Raw genomic sequence first — 18977 nt, forward strand, 5'->3', positions numbered from 1 at the left:
GAAACTGGGGCCCTGTCTGGTGTGGTGGAGCAAAGTGGTTCTGTCTTGTTTTCAGCTGGTTTCTGTTCGATCCTATTGCAACTTCTACTCTGGCTTGAAGTCTCAGCTGTGTGGAAAAATCAGCAATTAAGTCACCCCGCCTGCCCACCTCTGGCCCCAGTTGGAAAAGGAGAATCAAACCTTCCTACAATCGCACACCCAGGGCACCGCCTGAAGAGTCCTCAGTCTATTAGCCCAGTTCAAAAGGTCCGAATCAACTGTCTCAATCGGCACTTGTCTCATGTGGAAGGGTTCAAGAGGTCTCTGGGAACTGGATCACAGGGGCCTGGTGACTCCTCTGACACAGCTCACCCCAGTGCAGCATGGAGTCAGGAGGAGCCACCCAGCAAACAGAGCAGTCTGGGAAGGTTGACGTCTCCTTCCCCACTTTGCCCCTCCGTCGGACCCAGTCACTGGTATCTCTGCAGATGGCTAACCCAGTTGCCTGCATTGAACAGACACTGCAGGGGTTTGCACCTGCCTGAATCGCGAGGAAGTCTGCCAGGCCCCCGCAGACTGCCGCTATCTAGCGGGAGGCGATGGGGCCTGACATCTTTGAGTGTTTGATGCAGGTGATGGTAAGGAGGTGTTCACTCAGGCTTAGCCCCGTCCCTGATGCATGCTGCTAACAGAACAGAACAGAACAGACAACTTTGTGAGATTCTGTCTCTGTTCCTGTCATCGCCTACATGAGACGGGCTGTTTTGAGTTCAAATGTCTTTGCTGCTGGAGAATTGCGTCTGAACACCTCTCTGGGTCGGCCCCGCCCTGGAGGCTTCCGGGTTTGTGAGCCGTGTCACCGGTGGCCTCCTCTGGTTGCCCAGGGAGACAGGGGGTGTGGCCTCAGAATATCCAGAAGTGAGCGTTCTGCCGTTAAAGAAAAAACGGCTGTTGATCTACCTCCAGGGAACTGCTGCTCTGGTGTGGGCACTCAGGCGACCCTTTTCTCCTCTGTCCCGTGCCCCAGAGTCAGCACTGAGTGGCCGCAGTTTGTGCTGGGTCCACACCCCTTAAGAGATCCCCCAAGAATCAGAACTCTTGGGGGATGGGCCCCCAGACCCCGACCCCGATTGGGAGTGGGGCGGGGGGAAGCTAGAGTTTCATTCAGTTTCACGCAATACTATGGTCCGGGGAGGGCTCCTGCACTGCACCGCAGGGAAGTGCCGCCAAGGCTTGATTTCCCCTCAGCAGAGTGACCTCTCCTCGCTCACGTGTCCCAGAGTCAGCGCTGACCTGACGCAGCTCAGGCACTGTGCACTCCCCTCGAGAAATCATCCAAGGAGCCGAACTCCTGGGGGATAGGCCCTCAGACCCCGAGTGAGAGTAGGGGTTCTCAGCTCTCAGCAGGGAGGCCAGAGTCTTATTCAGTCTTGGGCCCCGTATGCCCGGGGAGGGTTGGTGCACTGCACCGCAGGGAAGTGCCGCGAGGCGTGACTCCCCCTCAGCCCGGTGCCCTCTCCTCACTCGGCGCGCCTCAGAGTCAATGCTGACCAGTGGCAACTCGGGGACTGTCCACTCCCCTTGAGAAATCACCCAAGGATCCGAAGTCCTGGGGGACAGGCCTCCAGACCTCAGTGGGTGGGAGGGGAGCGCCGGGGATTCAGGGTTGCCGGCAGAGGATTCCCAAAGTTTTATTCAGCCCTATGTCCGGCAGGAGAATGCCACGGCACCCCAGTAGGGGAGGTAGGTCCAGTTTTTAGAATGTCTCTCCCGTGGAGTATAGTGGGAGGGCCTTTAATTTCTGCCCGCTTGTTCAATTGTGGGGCTCTAGAGCCGGTCTCATGGGGGAGGGGGACTCCCGTCCGCTTGGTGGTGGATTTTGTACCTTTTGTTTGCGTCCTTGTGATCACAACTTGCCTCAGCGGTGTTTATGTGCGTTCTTCAGCCTTCTCTCTTGGTGAGGCTCAAGTCCACCAGGATACTTACTAAATTCCTGTCCCTTAACTCTCTTTCTGGACGGGAGCCTTTGTTGAAAGCTGGCTTCAGTCCGCCATCTTGTCTCCCCCTCCTGTCCTTAATTCTATTGATGTGATGTATCAGATTTACTGATTTGTGTACACTGAACCATCTTTGACTCTCTGTGATAAATCCCACTTGATCATGGTGTATGATTCTTTTGTTGTTTGGCATTTGCTAGTACTACTTTTGGTATATCTCATAGATTTTGGTATGTTGTGTTTTGATTTTTTATTTGTTTTGACTTGTTTCCTTCTTAATTTCTTCATTTACATAGCAGTTGTTCAAAAGCATGTTATTTAATTTACATTTGTACAGTTCCCATAGTTCCTCTTGTTTATTTTTAGTTTTAATACCATAGTGATGTGATAATATAATTAATATGATCTAGATTTTTTTTCGTATTTGTTGAGACTTTTTTGGCTTAAGTTGTGGTCAGTCCTACAAATCATTCCTTGTGCTGATTAAAAAAAAATGTGTATCCTGTAGTAGCTGGAAAAAATGTTCTGTAAATGTCTATTAGGTCTGTTTGGTGTATAGTGCAGTTTAAACCTGATATTTCTTCATTGACTTTCTATCTAGATGATGTGTCTATTGCTGTAAGTAGGGTGTTATCATTTTTAGGTCTATCTCTCTTTAGCTCAAATGATATTTGCTTTATGTATATGAGCTATTCCCAGGTTGGGTGCATATACAGAGTGTCCATAAAGTTTGAGTGCAATTTAAAATAGACAACTAATTTAAATTCCACACTAAATTTATATTTCAAATGGTTATATCCTCTCATTGAATTGTTCTCTTTATCACTGTATAATAATCTTTTCTTCTTTTTATATTTTTTACTTGAAAACTTTATTCTCTGATATAAGTATAGGTATTTTTGCACACTTTCAGTTTCCTTTAGCATGAAATATTTTTATCCAGCTGGATGTGGTGGCCCATGCCTGTAATCCTAGCACTCTGGGAGGCCAAGGCAGGTCCACTGCTTGAGGTCAGGAGTTCAAGACCAGCCTGTGCAAGAGTGAGACGCTGTCTCTACTAAATAGAAGAAACAACTACCTGAGTGTGGTTATGGACATCTATAGTCCCAGTTACTGGGGAGGTTGAGGCAAGAGGATCTCTGAATCCCAAGACTTTGAGATTTCTGTGAGCTAGGATGATACTACTCTACCCAGGACCACAGTATAAGACTCTGTCTCAAAAATATATAAATATTATGTGTGTGTGTATATATACATATATATAATCTATTAATTCACTGTCAGTCTGTTTGTGTTTTTACAATATGGATCTTGTTTGTGTACTTATTTATCCAGTCTCTTAACCGGGGGGTTTAAATTGTTGTGGGTCTTGTTTGTTTACCCATTTATCCAGTCTCTTAACAGGGGAATTTAAATGTTTACATTCAAGGTTGTTATTTTTATTTTTTTACAAAAAAACTAACTTTAAGATTTATTTTATTTTTTTATTAAATCATACTGTGTACATGGGCATCATTCACTAGCTTCACAGACTGTTTGACACACTTTCATCACACTGGTTAACTTTTTAAACAGAGAAAACAACACACTCATTGGGGGAAAGGGAGGGATTGAGAAGACAGACCCTGGGTAAAAATTATTAGGACAGCACCTGGAGTTGATAGGAGAGAAACACAGGCACTGCCACCCAGCACAGGGGACAGTTACTGTCTGAGGATCAGCTGACCAGTCCATGCACCATGCAAGGTTGCTATAGATCCAACTCATAAAAATCTTCCAGCTCATCATGAAACAAGTCCCACTCATTTTTAGAGTCTGTCAGTTCATCCTCCCCACCTGCAGCCAAAAGCATAAGCAACATTTTGCCCACCTCAAAGGTAACAACCTTGTCTTCATCGTTGTCAAAGGGACTGTTGTTCTCTTCCCTCAATGAGCTCCCAGAAGTGGTTCCTTCGTTGGGCCCAGAATCTGTTTGATGTTCCCACTTTCTGTCTCTGTGGCTTCAGGTATGCATGCTTGTAAAAACAGTTCCCTCCAAAGGGGCAGCTCCCACGTCCTTCATCAAATACCTGCATGCCTTGTTGCTCATTGCCTCCTTGTATTTCTGAATGTGTATCTGCTTCTCTTCTTTCTCCTCCACCCAGTACTCACTTGGAATGACAAAGTTAGATGTGATCTGGCATTCTGAGCAGGACTTTATGATCTTGCTCTCAAATTGCTTAGCACTCCTCCACTTGCGAATGCACTTGAGACAGTAGGTGTGGTTGCAGTTAGAGAGGATCCCGAAGCAGCACTCACTGGGGTTGGCATTGTCATACATCACCTCCATGCAGATCCCACACACCATTTCCTTGCTTCTCTGCACAGCAAACAAGAGCTCCATGTCCATCTCATGTGCCTCAATGCAAGATTTTATATGTTGTAATCTCTGGGCAGCATCCATTGGATGTAGGACCTGAAGCCCACACATATCACATGAGTCCCTGTGGAGATACACACAGTTTTCCCCATATCGGCACTCTCCCACGGCAGCATAGGGGCAAAGCTGCTTCTTTGCTTCCACGGTGGTTTGCTTTCTCTGATTCTTCCTTGGTTACTGAGCCCTGCAGAGGTGCTTCAGTTTAGAAAGGCGTAGTACAGCCACAGTAGGGTTGTCCAGGAACAAACTCAGTAGCATTCACCCAGTTCTCTGGACTTGCTCCTACACTTCTAAAGTTTGAATTTCTTGACTCAGCTTCATTGGTATTCATTTCAACAAGAGGTCCGACTGCTGAAGAGAGACTTGAGAAAGCAGCAACAGATGACTTTGCAGTTAGGTCTGTAGCAGTTGCTTCTTCCTTTTTCAATGACTTGCTATGTTCATATCAGCAGTGGTCTCCATAAATACAGTACCCTCGCTGATAATACTTGCGCACTACACCATATGGACTGTCAGGTAGTTCATGAGAGTAGCGACAGTTATCTCCTTCTTTACAAACCCATGCATAAAATACCTGCAGGTGACCTGTTTAGTCAGCTGCCTCCTCCTCCCGCCTCTGGGGACCGGGTGGCGACTGTGGGGAGAGGGGTGGGGGAACCCGCTGCCATCACCGCTGCTGCAGCTCCCCCTCCTAATGTTGTAGGTGTTGTTCTGGGAGCTGCAGCCTCCGCCATTACTGTTTATCCCACACAGCAATGGCCCCAGAACTTCCGGGATCATATAGTTCCTGTCTGGCTGCCAAGAGGAAAGACAGCAAGGCGCGACAAGGGGAAGGAGAATTAGGCGCCCACTCGGTCCCCGCCAGCGCCGTGCCGAGTCTCTGTGAGCTCTTGCCACTTAAGATGTGGAAGTAGAGAGTGCGTGCCCATGATCCGCCCCTGGTGCTGCTGATTAGTAGAGGAGATGTCTCGACTGGGAAGGGGGCAGGGCTACAGATGTGTACAGGTATGTGGCGATGCTTCAAATTCAGACAACTTCCATATTCACAACCTCGCTGAGAGCTGGAAGTGGGTGGGGATTGGAGGCCTTTGTAATTCTAGCACTCTGGAAGGCAGACTCGCTGAAGCTCAGACTCCTTGAGCTCAGGAGTGTTGGGGTCCTGACCTAAGAGCAGCATCTGCTGAGACCTGGTGGTGATCGACTGAAGAACAGTTAGAAGCAAAGGTAAAGAAAGATAAGAGACAGAGTAGAATTAAAAGTGGGAGCTCAGGGGTCCATTGCCCGTGGTGGGGTTCCAGTAACCGCCTCAAGGTTGTTATTAATAGTTGAGGACTTCTGTCATCTTGTCAACTGTTTTCTGATTGTTTTGTATATCTTTTGTCCCTTTCTCTTTTATTGCTTATCTGTGGTTTGGCAGCTTTCTCTGGTAATGTCATTTGATTTCTTTTTTCTCTCTCTCTCTCTCTCTCTCTCATTTGTGCATTGGTTCTTCCAAAGAGTTTTATACTTTAGTGCATTTTCCTAATGGTGATATGTTCCTTTTATTTCCTGACATCAGACTTCCTTAAGTATTGCTTATAGTTTTGGTGTAGTGGTGACATATCCTAATAGTTTTTGTTTGTTTGCTACTTTATATTTCTTTCATTTCTGAAGGATATGTTCGTGGAGAATAGTATTCTTGACTGGCAGGGTTTCTTTTTCTTTTATCATTTTCAATGTATTATCCCATTCTCTATTGGCTTGAAAGATTTTTGCTGCAATATTTGTTTTTAGTCTAATGGGAATTCCCTTTTTGTGACTTGATACTTTTGCTATTTTTAGATTTCTATTTTTGACTTTGGCAGTTTAACTATATTGTGCCTTGGTTGAATCTATTTTGGGTTCTTTGAGCTCCCCATATCCAGATGTCTATATCTCTTCCAAGACTTGGAAAAATTTCAGTTTTTATTTCAATGAATAGGTTTTTCCTACCTTTTGTCATGTTTTTTCCTGAAATTCCAAAAATTCAATTACCTCTTTCATGTTTACATGGATGGAGCTAGAACATATTCTTCTTAGTAAAGTGTCTCAAGAATGGAAGAAAAAGTACCCAATGTACTCACCCTTATTAGAAACTAATGTAGGACCTTCACATGAAAGCTATATCCCAGTTATAACCTAAGAATAGGAAGAAAGGGGAAAGGGAGGGGAGGGAGGGGGGAAAGAGGAGGAAGGAGAGAGATTAATGGGATTACACCTGCGGTGCATCTTACAAGGGTATATGTGAATCCTAGTAAACGTGGAATGTAAAGGTCTTAGCAAAATAACTAAGAAAATGCTACAAAAGCTATGTTAACTAATGTGATGAAAATGTGTCAAACGATCTATGAACCAAGTGTATGGTGCCCCATGATCATACTAATGTACACAGCTATGGTTTAATAAAAATAAATTTAAAAAAAAATTGTTCACTTAATGGTGTCACGTAGGCACTCTTCACTCTTTTCTTTTTCTTTTTTTATTATTTTATTCACCTGGGCTTACTTCAAAAGACCAGTCTTCAAGTTCAGAAATTCTTTCTTCTACTTGATATAGTCTGTTGCTGAAGCTCTTGGTTGTATTTTTAACTTCATTCATTGTATTATTCAGTTCTAGAGTATCTGTTTGGCTATTTTTAATGGTATCTCTTTTGAATTTCTCATTCAGATTAGATCTGAATCTAATCTCTTTATATTGTTTATCTGTGTTCTCTTAAATATCACAGAATTTCTTTAAGATAGTTATTTTGAATTCCTTTTCAGGCATTTCATGAATTTCATTTTCTTAAGGGTCTGTTACTAAAGAATTATTACATTTCTTTGGCAATATTATATTTCCTTTTTCATGTTTCTTTTATACTTACATTGATGTCAGCTCATTTGTTTTAACTGTTGCTGCTTCCATTTTTATGGAGTAGCTTCCACTGTAAAGACTTTTTCTTCAGATACATCTATAATGGTTTGGTAGGATGCTTTGACTTTGGTTAGAGGTTGGAACTGTAGTGGAGTCTCCTATGATTACTGAAGCTATTACTACAACATCAACAGTGCCTGCAAGTTCCATAGTGGGTTAGACTGTAGTTTTCGTGGAGGCTGTAGTGAAGCTTTCTTGGAGACAGCAGCACTATACGGTCTTATCCTCAGTTTGCCAGGTAATATATGGGGGCACTGGCCGTGGTAGCAGCTTATCCTAGATACGTCAATCTTTGGTCCCTGGGCAAAGCATATATGAATTGACAGTGGTGGCAGTAAACCCCTGGTGGGATGATCCTTGGGCCCTTGGGAAGGACATGCAGGCATCAGTGGGCTGAGCAATTTACTCCTCAGGCCCTCAGACAGAGCAGGTGGTAACTAGTGGTGTCCACAGTAGGACAAATAGGTTGATCCATAGACCTCTAAGGAAGATCCATGAGTACCAGCAATGCCCAGCATGGGTCAGGTGGGACAGTCCTTAGGTATCTGGAAGGGGTGCACAGGTATCCCCATAGCAGACTGATGGGTAGTTCCTTGGATTCCCAGGTAGAGCATGCCAGTGCTAACAGTCCATGGTGGACCAGGTGAGTGAATCTTATATTTTAATGTTTTCAAATAATTTTCAAACTTTTCTTACTCCTATAAAATGCATGCATTCCAAACGTAAAAACTCACCCTCTGCCCCCCTGTTTGTTATATAGCTGGTTCTCTCACTTAAATTTTTCTGTCCAAATACAAGTTTTCCTACCGGCTTTTTAAACATGTTCTTTTTGATGTAAATTCTGGTATATGTTGGCTTGCATTATGCAACATATAGACCTTCATTGACTGCTCTATGTTGAGTGTTTTGCTAAGAGCTGTGATAGGAAAACTTTCTATGAGAAATCATGTTAGCTTGGTATTCAATGGTTATTTAAAATAATCCTTTGAGGGGCGGCGCCTGTGGCTCAGTGAGTAGAGCACCAGCCCCATATACCGAGGGTGGCAGGTTCAAACCAGCCCCGACCAAACTGCAACAAGAAAAAATAGCCAAGCATTGTGACAGGCGCCTGTAGTCCCAGCTACTTGGGAGGCTGAGACAGGAGAATCACCCAAGCCCAGGAGCTGGAGGTTGCTGTGAGCTGTGACACCATGACATTCTACTGAGGGTGACAAAGTGAGACTCTGTCTCTAAAAAAAATAATAGTAATAATCCTGTGAGATGTATGTGAAAACATAGATTAGATCCACAAGTAGAGTACTATTTCAAGTTAGCAGTATTTGTAAGGTTTTCACAACAGTCCAATGAGTGACCTCATAATACAGTGCAGTTCATATATATTTCATTATGGAAAGCAGATCTAGAAATCTGATAGGTAAATAATCTTATTGTAACTATATAATGATCACCAAAAATCTTACTCCTTTTTTGGCAATTTCTGTCAATTACATTGCCTTTTTTCTGACTTCTAGTAGAAAAACAAGAGGACAAAGTAATGGATTTTACAAGTAAGCAGAAAAATATAGATACAGATAGTTTACAGAGCTCTTCAGTTCATCTTGTAACAACTTGATCCTTTTTCTTAGACCAGAAGATCAATTCAGAAGTTATTAGAATGGGAAAATAACAGATTATATCACAAGGTAAGAAATTATAAACAAATAAGTTCTACATTCATTTTTTTATATTGTTAAATTTTAACAATAAGTACTAAATATGAATTTTTTAGGCCACAAAGAAATGGATTAGAGAACTAGTACTCAATTTTAATATGTATATATTATGACATATTTTTAAGTGCTATGTTTTGTATCTTATACTTATTTCTGGATTGTTTTCAGTGACTTTTTTCAAATGAAAATGTTTTATCAGTTAAACTGATATAAATGTTCTTAACAAAACTATACCTTTCTTAGCTTGCTTTGCACTGGAAGTTGACTAAAAGGAAATGTGAAACTAGCAATATGATGGAGTATGTAAGTATGAAGTTCCTTTTAATTACACTTTGGGGGATTAATCTTAAATGTAACATTTTACTGTTTATCATTTATAAGCTTTTTTGCTGCCTTTTTTTATTAAATCATAGCTGTGTACAATAATGCAATCATGGGGTACAATGTGCTGATTTTATATATAATTTGAAATATTTTCATCAAACTGGTTAACATAGCCTTCACAGCATTTTCTTAGTTATTGTGTTAAGACATTTATATTCTACACCTAGTAAATTTTCACATATACCCTTGTAAGATGCACCATAGGTGTTGTACCACCAATTACCTTCCCTCCACCCATAACTCCCTCCATACCCTCTCCCCTTTCCCCTTACTCTTGGGCTATAATTGATTTCATAGTAGGGCTGAGTACATTAGATACTTTTTCTTCCATTCCTGAGATACTTTGCTAAGAAGAATATGTTCCAGTTCCATCCATGTAAACATGTAAGAGGTAAAGTCTCCATCTTTCTGTGGTTTTTGGCCAGGGCTGGGTTTGAACCCGCCACCTACGGCATATGGGACTGGCGCCCTACTCCTTGAGCCACAGGCGCCACCCTTCTCCATCTTTCTTTAAGGCTGCATAATATTCCATGGTGTACATATCCCACAATTCATTAATCCATCTGCCTTATTTTTTCTCCTTAGCCTGAACTTTTGTCTGTTGGAACATAGAAGTTTCCTTTTATCTTCTTTAGATTTTCAGCCAACCTAAAATATCTTGAACGCTAACAATTATGTGGATCTTAGAGAACGTTCAGCTTAAATGAAAATATTGTACAACTTTAGTCAGAGGTATAAACCATAGCATATGATGGTAGGGAGAGCTGCTGTTGGACAAAATACTTCTAAATGTAATCTTCTCAAAACTTACATAAAATATGAATTGAAGTGTGAATTCAAATTCTGGGTTTTTGCTGATATTTAAGTTTTGCTGACAGAACTGTATGTTTGGAATATTTTTACTGAAGGCTATTAAAATCATAGTTATAAAACATCATTTCACATATAGCCAATGTGACCAATTTAGCATCATTAACATCAAAAATAAAATTACACTGGACGGCGTCTGTGGCTCAAAGAAGTAGGGTGCCGGCCCCATAAGCCTAAAGTGGCAAGTTCAAACATAGCCCCGGCCAGAAACTGCAAAAAAAAAAGTCACATTTATCCAAGCTTCAACTTGCTGACATAAGTATATATTTAACAGTAGCCATCCCATTTGCATTTCATTAGTAAGTATTTAACACTAAACATTTAATTTGCATTTCATTAGAAAGTTATGGTGTTTCTCTCCACTTTGCATAGTTTGGGGGAAAATATGCAAATGACCATGAATTTAAAATTTATTGTTGATAAAACATTCAAAAACATCTAAGGTTTTATTGTTATACTCCCAAACATTTAATTGAAGTGTTTTAATCAATCTATTTGGGCTGTGTTATTTTTCACAACTTGTAGAAGACAGTAATCCTCAACTAATATCAGTAGTATTAATTGAAAAATATGTACATATAAGTGTATTTTTTAAATCTCTATAACATAGTTCTAATTTCTTCAATTTTGCTTTTAAACGGGGAAATACAAGAGCATAATAATATAAAAGGTTAGCTTCTCTGAACCTAAACAAATAGTTATTGTAAAGCATATAATAAAAACTGTTAGCTACAAGTAGTTTTGGGTTTTTGGGGGGGTGGATTTTTTTGTTTGTTTTTTTGTAGAGACAGAGTCTCACTTTCGCCCTCGGTAGAGTGCCATGGCATCACACAGCTCACAACAACCTCCAACTCCTGGGCCTAGGCGATTCTTTTGCCTCAGCCTCCTGAGTAGCTGGGTCTACAGGCGCCCACCACAACATCCGGCTATTTTTTTGTTGCAGTTTGGCCAGGGCCAGGTTTGAACCCGCCACCCTCAGTATATGGGGCTGGCGCCCTACTCACTAAGCCACAGGCGCCACCCCACAACAAGTAGTTTTGTTTGCCAGCTTAATTTTTATTTATTTTTTTTTATTTTGGGGGGGACAGAGTCTCAATTGTTACCCTCAATAGGGTGCTGTGGCATCGTAGCTCACAGCAACCTCAAACTCTTGGACTCAAACGATTCTTTGCCTCAGCCTCCCGAGGAGCTGGGACTACAGGCACACACCACAACACTTAGCTATTTTCAGAGACAGGGTTTCACCCTTGCTCAGGCTGGTCTCAAACATGTGAGCTCAGGCAATCCACCCACCTTGGCCTCCCACAGTGCTAGAATTACAGGCATGAGCCACCATGCCCAGCCCTGCCAGCTTAATTTTTAAATTGGCAATCTAATAGCAACTTGTGGTTTAAGTTCTTTTATGTAACTCTGTTTCACATACTTCACTTACTTTATATGTGTCTAGTACAAAATCAAAATATAGTCCTGTGAAAATGATTATAGATTTTCTGAGTTATATAAGTTATAATAAATGAAAAATATTTTATCAATATATTCTTGTTTTTATTTTACAGGTAATAGTAATAGAATTCTTACCGAAATATCCCATATTTCGACCTGACTGAAGAGTTTTATCTAGTCACTTCTGTGTTATCTGTCACTTCCTACCCTTAGTGCCTTGTACATGATTTTGGAATGAAGATGATCTCCATTAATGTGTTCAATTTACTGTTTATAATGGTAGAATATTCTCCTTGCTCTTTTATTTGTGTTGGTTTTTGAAGAAAATTTGCACATCTTTTTTGTTATTAAATAAGGCTTGTGTTTTGCACTTTCAAATTTTAAATAAATACACAACATGTGTGCACATATATACAGATAGTTGCTGGTATTTAAAAAACAAAACAAAAGCTTATTCTGAGCATGCTGCCTTATAATTTTCATATTCACTATTTCTAAATATGCATCATCTTTCTAGGCTACTTGATACTCTGTAATCCCTTACTGGACACATTTAAGTAAGCTTTTAGTAGCTTTTAGAAGTGGTTTTACTCTGCTTTCAAAGGACATGCAATTAATAACACTCATTTTGTCCTGCACTTTATTACTAAATTATCACTTATGTTTGTGGATAAACTATATAGACCCCTAAAGACTTGTAAATAGCATCACTTTGCATAATGTAAAATGTGGTATGCCATAGTTTACAGAATGTAATATTACTTTATTGTATTGCCAACAATTCTACATAGATTTGAATATGAATGAAGTTTGCAAGTATCCTTTTGAATGTAATAGACTGTTTGTTGTATGGCAAAGCCATAAGAAGTATGTCAGAAATTTCAGGTGTAAGGCAGGGTTGCCCTTTGTAACAAATGGATTAACATATGAACCATTATCTTGGATACTCTGCATTGTACCTGAAACCAAGAACCTTGTTATTTCCATTTCATTTAATAAGTTCCATTTTATTCTGCTCTCCCACTCTGAAAAGTATTCACATCTGACATATTTGACAGCCTCATCATTCTTCATTTACTTCCCTTTATGTAGCCCTTCCCTCATTTGAAAATACAATCATGGCCTTAAAGGAATATTTTGAGATTTCATACGTCTTGGGAGGTATCTATGAAAGCCACTGTTAACCCCTTTCTGGAGTTTTGATATTCTACTTTGGGAAAGAGGGAGAAATAATGGAGAAGTTGTACCTAAAGAATATATAGTAGCTGATTCATAATTGACAAAAATATTCTCTGTCTTCTTCTTGAGTATCTTTTAAAAATATTTGAATATTATTAATGAGAAAAGACAAGTGTTTAGACAAAAGTATTTTAGTTCATAAATTCACCTCATATGTAGCCATTTCATTGATGCATATTTCTCTGTTTCTCTTCAGAATTAAGTGAAAAAGCACTACACTCTAAATCTACTAGAATTTGAAATTTTAGTAGAGTAAAAGATTCATATCACATTAATTCAAATGCAAATGTATGCCTCTGTAGGCATTATTTGTAAGTCATAGTGCTAAAAATAAATTAAAAGTGTCTAGGACTGAATATTTTGTCATCTTATTCCTAATTGCTTTTAGTAAACTTTTTAGGCAAGCCTTTATGCCAGTAAAGAGAATAATTATTTCTTCATATAAGGTCAAGCCTTTTTATTCCACTTTTAAAATTCATGCCTAATTTGAAATCCAAAATCCTTGACCAATTAATAAAAAGGAGATACTATTTGATTATAATTATTTACAAAAATACTTTTTCACCTCCCTCTGTAAATTCCCATTACCGCCATGCCATTCAGCCATCCAAAATCTCTAACTTTGAATGTATTGTGTATGCCTGCAAACACCATGTGTCTGTCTACCTGCTGCAGAATTAAAGAGTATTTTTTTTTTATTGTCTCAGAGGGTATATTTTTACTGTTTCAGGTTAATTGAGAGTACAAAGAATTAGGTTACACTGTTTTGTTAGGTAAAGTCCCTATTATAATTGTGTCCCGCCCCCAAGAAGTATACCATACACCATAAAGTCATGCCCCTAAGTGGGAAGCCCCCCCTCCTTCCTCCTATCTCCCTGCTCCCCCCCTCCCACCCTCCACCTTGAATTGATTTGAGTTTTTCTCTTATGAGGGCATGTATTAGATCGTCTACTGGCTTCATATTAGAATTGAGTACCTTGGATTATTGCTTCTACATTCTTGTGATACTTTACGAAGAAAAATGAAAATTAAGGAGTATTTTTATAGACAAGGTGGAAACCTCCGAAAATGCATGCCAAGTGTCTTGTTTTATACCTAAGGTCAGGGAAAAATTGGAACTGGTTTATATTCCAGTTGATGTCATCAAATTTATGCTTCAAACTGTGACATTTTAATACCAAAATTGATTTCCAGCATAATACAAAATGTCTAATTATTATTGATAGAATAGTTGCTTTCAAGTATCAGCCCTTAAAAATCTTATTTTTTTCTGTAACCTTAGAATTTTACCATATGGTGGTTATAGTAGCTTTTTCTTCCATGTATAAAAATCATTCTTTGTTTTGCTCAAAGAACAGCAGGAAGTGGTGAACTGTTTCCATGAAACAAATACTGAGATGGAAATAGAATATCTATCTGGAGGTGACAGAATATAATTCAAGTCACAGGAATATTTGTCATAAGAACTATTTGCATGGGCCAGGTGTAGAGGCTCACACCTGTAATCCTAGCCCTCTGGAGGCCAAGGGAGGTGGATTGTCTGAGCTCAGGAGTTAGAGACCAGCCTGAGCAAGAGGGACACCTCCATCGGATGCTGTGGCAGGTGCCTATATTCTCAAGCTATTCGGGAGGCTGAGGTAAAAGGATCTCTTGAGTCCAAGAGTTTGAGGTCTCTGAGCGATGACACCACAGCAGTCTACCCTAGGGTGACAGAGTGAGACTCTGTCTCAAAAAAAAAAAAAAAAAAAAAAAAACCTATTTGCTAACATGTGTAAACTTAATTTTAAAGCCTCATCACTCTTAAATTTATCATGCTGGGTGACTTATCTTCATTTCTTGAACTACCCAGAAAGCACTCAATTTCTTTTCTCTCTTATATTACAGCTTTTTCAAACTATTTCCCCTTGTAGAGGGCTGATTCAGAGTTGAGTATTTTGGAGTGTTTTAGGAGTTTGTTTTCTTTTCAGTGAAATTGGCTGCAGGGAATGTTAAAGTGATAGGGCACACTGTGGTGATTAATTTCTCCCCTATCAAGTCTTTATTGTTTATCCTTAGGATAGAAAATACTTGTATTTTTTCATTGGGTTAGTAGTTTTGTGGAAGTTGTTTATGGATTGAAGAAAGTAGTTTTGAATTTATTGATTATGTTAATATTTCTTTAGGAAATGTGGCATGGGTGTTTCCAGAGAAAAATAACATGTATTTGCCAAAGTATATGAATCTCACAGTATTTTGAGATTACAGTTAAAACTGTTTTTTTTTAAATTAATGTTCCAGTGCTTGCTTCTCATTTGGCCCAAGTTTCTTGCTTCATAAATAGGTCCAACTGGCAATTTTTAAGCTTGTCCAAAAGACCAATAGCATGTGTGTTATTAATAACAAATATGGGCAAGTATCATTTACAGAGTTAATAACTTCATCCCAGACATGTCTCTAATCTTTGTTCTCTCCTACCCCTATGTTAATGTAGGACAGAGATTATTATAGTCAGACTTCAGAAAAAGATGGAGAAGCGCCTTGTCTTTTTTGAACAAAGATAGCATATTATTCTGAAGGAAGCAGAATAAATAAATTGGTAGAAAATTATATTAGGAACCATCCTTTTCAACTAGGCATATTTTTCTTTGATTATACAAGGCCTGTTTGTTTTTTTTCCCCTAATCATGTGACGCATCAGTGACAAAATATTCCAAACAAGACTATCAGTCACTGAAAAATTAGTATAATTCTTTTTTTTAGTGATATTTCCATTTATTTTGCTTTTAGTAATAAAATTTTTTCTATCTCATACATGATTGAACACACATTTTGCTTTAAAATTAACAGTCACAATTGAAGAAACAACGGTTTATTTTTCTAATCAAGTGACCAAACTGCTGACTCTTAAGGCCTCAATAAATGTTGCATCTTATTATTTTCATTGAATAATAAGACCTATTTTTATTTTCCTGGTAGATAGCAATTTGGCTTCTCCAGTGGCTTCCACTTGCCAAATACTCATGACAGGTGGTTTAACACGGTGGCTGCTGCTGTCAGGGGATTCTCTCAGATGAATCCTTATTTCCAGAGCAGCCGCTCTTGGCAATCCCTCATGAACATCCCTCCATCAGGACTTCTCTGTCTCTACCATGGCTGGCCAAGGAGTCCCGCTTTGGCTGCCAGAGCTTCATTCTGTTGAATATGATATTCCTGAAATCTCATGGATATTCTTTGTGTCGTTTTTAAATATTTCTGTAAGCAATGTTCTGAACAGGTGGTCTCTTCGGGTTTTACTTCTCTTGTGGTGAAGTCTTTAACACAGTCCAAAAAGCAGGTTTCTGTAAGTTTATTGTAGGTCCCAAGGAATTCCTTAAACTTCTTGATCTGATCAGATTCTGGTATGTGTGCAGCCATATTCTTTTGGACGTTTATTAGTCACCTTTTCTGATGCATGAGCTTCCTTTCTGTTCTCGAAAAGTCCAATCTTTGTTTGAATGTCTCCAAAGAGGGTGTTTGTTACTTCAGCCAGGCTCTCGCCTCCGACGCCAGGACAAGGCTGGAGGTCTGCGCTGCGGTCGAGCCTGTAGACATGATCATGATCCGGGCGGGCGCCGCGGCAGCTACCAGGGAAAGAACACAAATTAGTATAATTCTAATGTTGTAATGATAACCATGTAATTTAACATGGTTCTGCAAGAACAATAGTCTTTGACTGAAGCCCTGCCAAAACCCACATATGTATTGAACGTACATAATATTAATATTATGACCTGTAAACACTAATATCTGAGCAGTTAATCAAACTGTGTTAGTGTTTATCCCTTTACCATTCTATTTGTAAGCCTTTGAACAAACAGGGTTTTTTTCCCAAATGTGTGAGAGCTTTAAAAAATAATTATTTTTTTATTTTGTTTACAAATAAGCTGCCACTTAAAAATATCAAAACTTATACTTGAACATAAAGCCCCCAGACAACATTTAATTAAAATTTACTATATTGACCTAGTAGGATATAGAAATTATATTCACTTGATTAACTGTAGCAGGTTCACATGGTGAAAATACTTTTTGCTAATTTGATTATAAGTAAGTGCTCAAATTCGGTGAAATTAGTTCCTCTTATGCCTATAAAAGTCTGCTTTTTGAAAAAATATATTTTGCAACAATTTTCAAATTATTCAGGCTCCTTTAAGTGGTGAACTATTGGGAAATTTCCCACAGAAAAGAATATATTTTATTATTAATAATACCATTCGTGTAATATATGGACTAAAAACAATTGAAAGATACATACACACCTATACATATAAAACCTTATTTTGCCCCAAATTTCCCTTACCTGATTCTGAACCAGTCTTTTTATTTTAATCATGGCAATGTGAGAATATGTTCCATTTTTACTTTGTCAAATTCAGATTATATGAGGAAATGATCTAAAATTGTGGGTCCCAGGCACAAATTTCATGTCAATATCTTCATCTGTAAAATTATGGAGGTGAACCTAGAGCTGGGCAGAAAATTAGAGATCAAGTAATAATCTTAGATTCTAGGAATCCTTAGGAAAGTTTATACTACAGAAGCTCAGAAAAATTATTCTCAGATCTACTACTCTTGGTAAAAAACTTTCACAGTGCCTTGTACACAGCAAAACTTTGATTTGCCAACTGGCTGCTAGCTGATGTGTGTTAATACCACACAGACTAAAAGAATCTGATGCCTGCTACACCTTAGTCCTCCATAATAAGAAAGAATGTGGTTTCCCTAGGAACTGAGGACTGAAGTCTGTGTGTTTTGCCTATGTGGAATCTGACTATGCAGTTGGCATTCAGGCAAGAATTATAGCTGTGACAACAATGTAAATGTGGGAGAACCTACTTGGACATTTCTGTGAAGAGTTTCATCTTCTGTCTGCTTTAGTGTCTTATCAAGTTCCATACCCTCAAAAAGACCTATTGGAACAAATTGATACAATTAAGTGGAAAAGAAAGTGGTATGGAATTTAAACCCAAACCACTTCTGCTTTAATTCTTAGCTCTGCTTCTTAATTCCTCTGTACCTCTTGTCCTCCTTGTTGAAATAAGGACAGTAATATGGGCCTACGTCACAGGGAAATTGAGAATATTTTTCATATATTAGCATGCTTTTAAATTGGCTTAAAGATATGCTGGATATCATAATTGTATAATTTCTAAATAGGATTCTTTAAATCCATGTTTTCTTTCTCAGCTTCTACAGAATGAACATTGCAGTTGATCTGTTTTTCCAGTAGTAAATTTTATTATTAATCCCCTATGTGTTAAACTTGGGTAATTGTGTTATGTTAATTCTTTAGGGAGGAAAAGCAAGTAGATGTAAACCAATGGTTCCCAACTTGGGGCAGAGGAAGATATTAGCAAGGGGTATCCTTGAGCCTTTTTCAATATTTTGAAAAGTAGACTAGAAATAATACATGTACCCATAATCCTGTTGCACAAGCCAACTAAAATATTCATTTATCTATATTCTTTCAATTATCTCCATTAACCCTGCTTATCAACACTCATCAGTAGCTGTGCGTGGCAGTATGCTTTTGATTAATTAAAAAATGAGAAAGCGTGTTATATGTAACTTAGTAAATATCAGAAAACATGAGGAAAGAATGATGAAGGAATTCTTATGGGGAAAATATTAGGAGCCACTTTTATAAAGGAACTAGGATTATTTGACCCTCTCCACAGATTGCTTACCTAGTCCCTAAATAATGAAATGCTAGATTGTGTGTGTGTGTGTGTGTGTGTGTGTGTTGGCTATCTTTTTTTTTTTTTTTTTTTTTTTGGCTGGGGCAGGGTTTGAACCCGCCAGCTCCGGCATATGTGTTGGCTATCTTGGGTTAGAATATGCCTTCAGTTTTTTACTGGACTAATTTATTTGTGTATACATGTAAATTATACACTTGTAGAGGATTACAGATGCAGAAAGTGTTAAAATGTGTTCTAGGCATTGGAATAAATATCAATTTCTGAGTCACATAAAGTAGTTCTGTGT

General features: G+C 39.1%; 2 protein-coding genes and 1 pseudogene across 3 annotated transcripts in view; 1 reads left to right on the top strand and 2 right to left on the bottom strand.

Annotated features, from left to right (window-relative positions):
• The window catches only part of CHIC1 (cysteine rich hydrophobic domain 1), a 295264-nt gene extending 281950 nt beyond the window's left edge, over positions 1-13314 (top strand). The window contains exons 4-7 of one of the 2 annotated variants that reach the window (XR_008377667.1): positions 7932-7969; positions 8952-9008; positions 9282-9341; positions 11849-11924. Coding sequence is in view for 1 of the 2 variants with exons in the window: in XM_053580499.1 (XP_053436474.1) it covers positions 8952-9008; positions 9282-9341; positions 11849-11899 (168 nt within the window). In the remaining variant the exon portion in view is untranslated. Of the gene's footprint in view, positions 1-7931; positions 7970-8951; positions 9009-9281; positions 9342-11848 lie in introns of both variants that reach the window. The other variant, XM_053580499.1, reaches the window with a different exon arrangement.
• LOC128578070 (E3 ubiquitin-protein ligase makorin-1-like) lies at positions 3727-5129 on the bottom strand (annotated as a pseudogene).
• Positions 13315-15255: 1941 nt separating the features above from the next.
• On the bottom strand, positions 15256-18716 carry LOC128578073 (mitochondrial import inner membrane translocase subunit Tim9-like). The gene has a single exon (XM_053580503.1). The coding sequence runs from the start codon at positions 16365-16367 to the stop codon at positions 16098-16100; it is 270 nt and encodes an 89-aa protein (XP_053436478.1). The 5' UTR covers positions 16368-18716; the 3' UTR covers positions 15256-16097.
• Between the last annotated feature and the right edge of the window lie 261 nt (positions 18717-18977).

The sequence above is a fragment of the Nycticebus coucang genome, chromosome X, assembly GCF_027406575.1.
Source record: "Nycticebus coucang isolate mNycCou1 chromosome X, mNycCou1.pri, whole genome shotgun sequence".
Classification (NCBI taxonomy): Eukaryota; Metazoa; Chordata; class Mammalia; order Primates; family Lorisidae; genus Nycticebus; species Nycticebus coucang.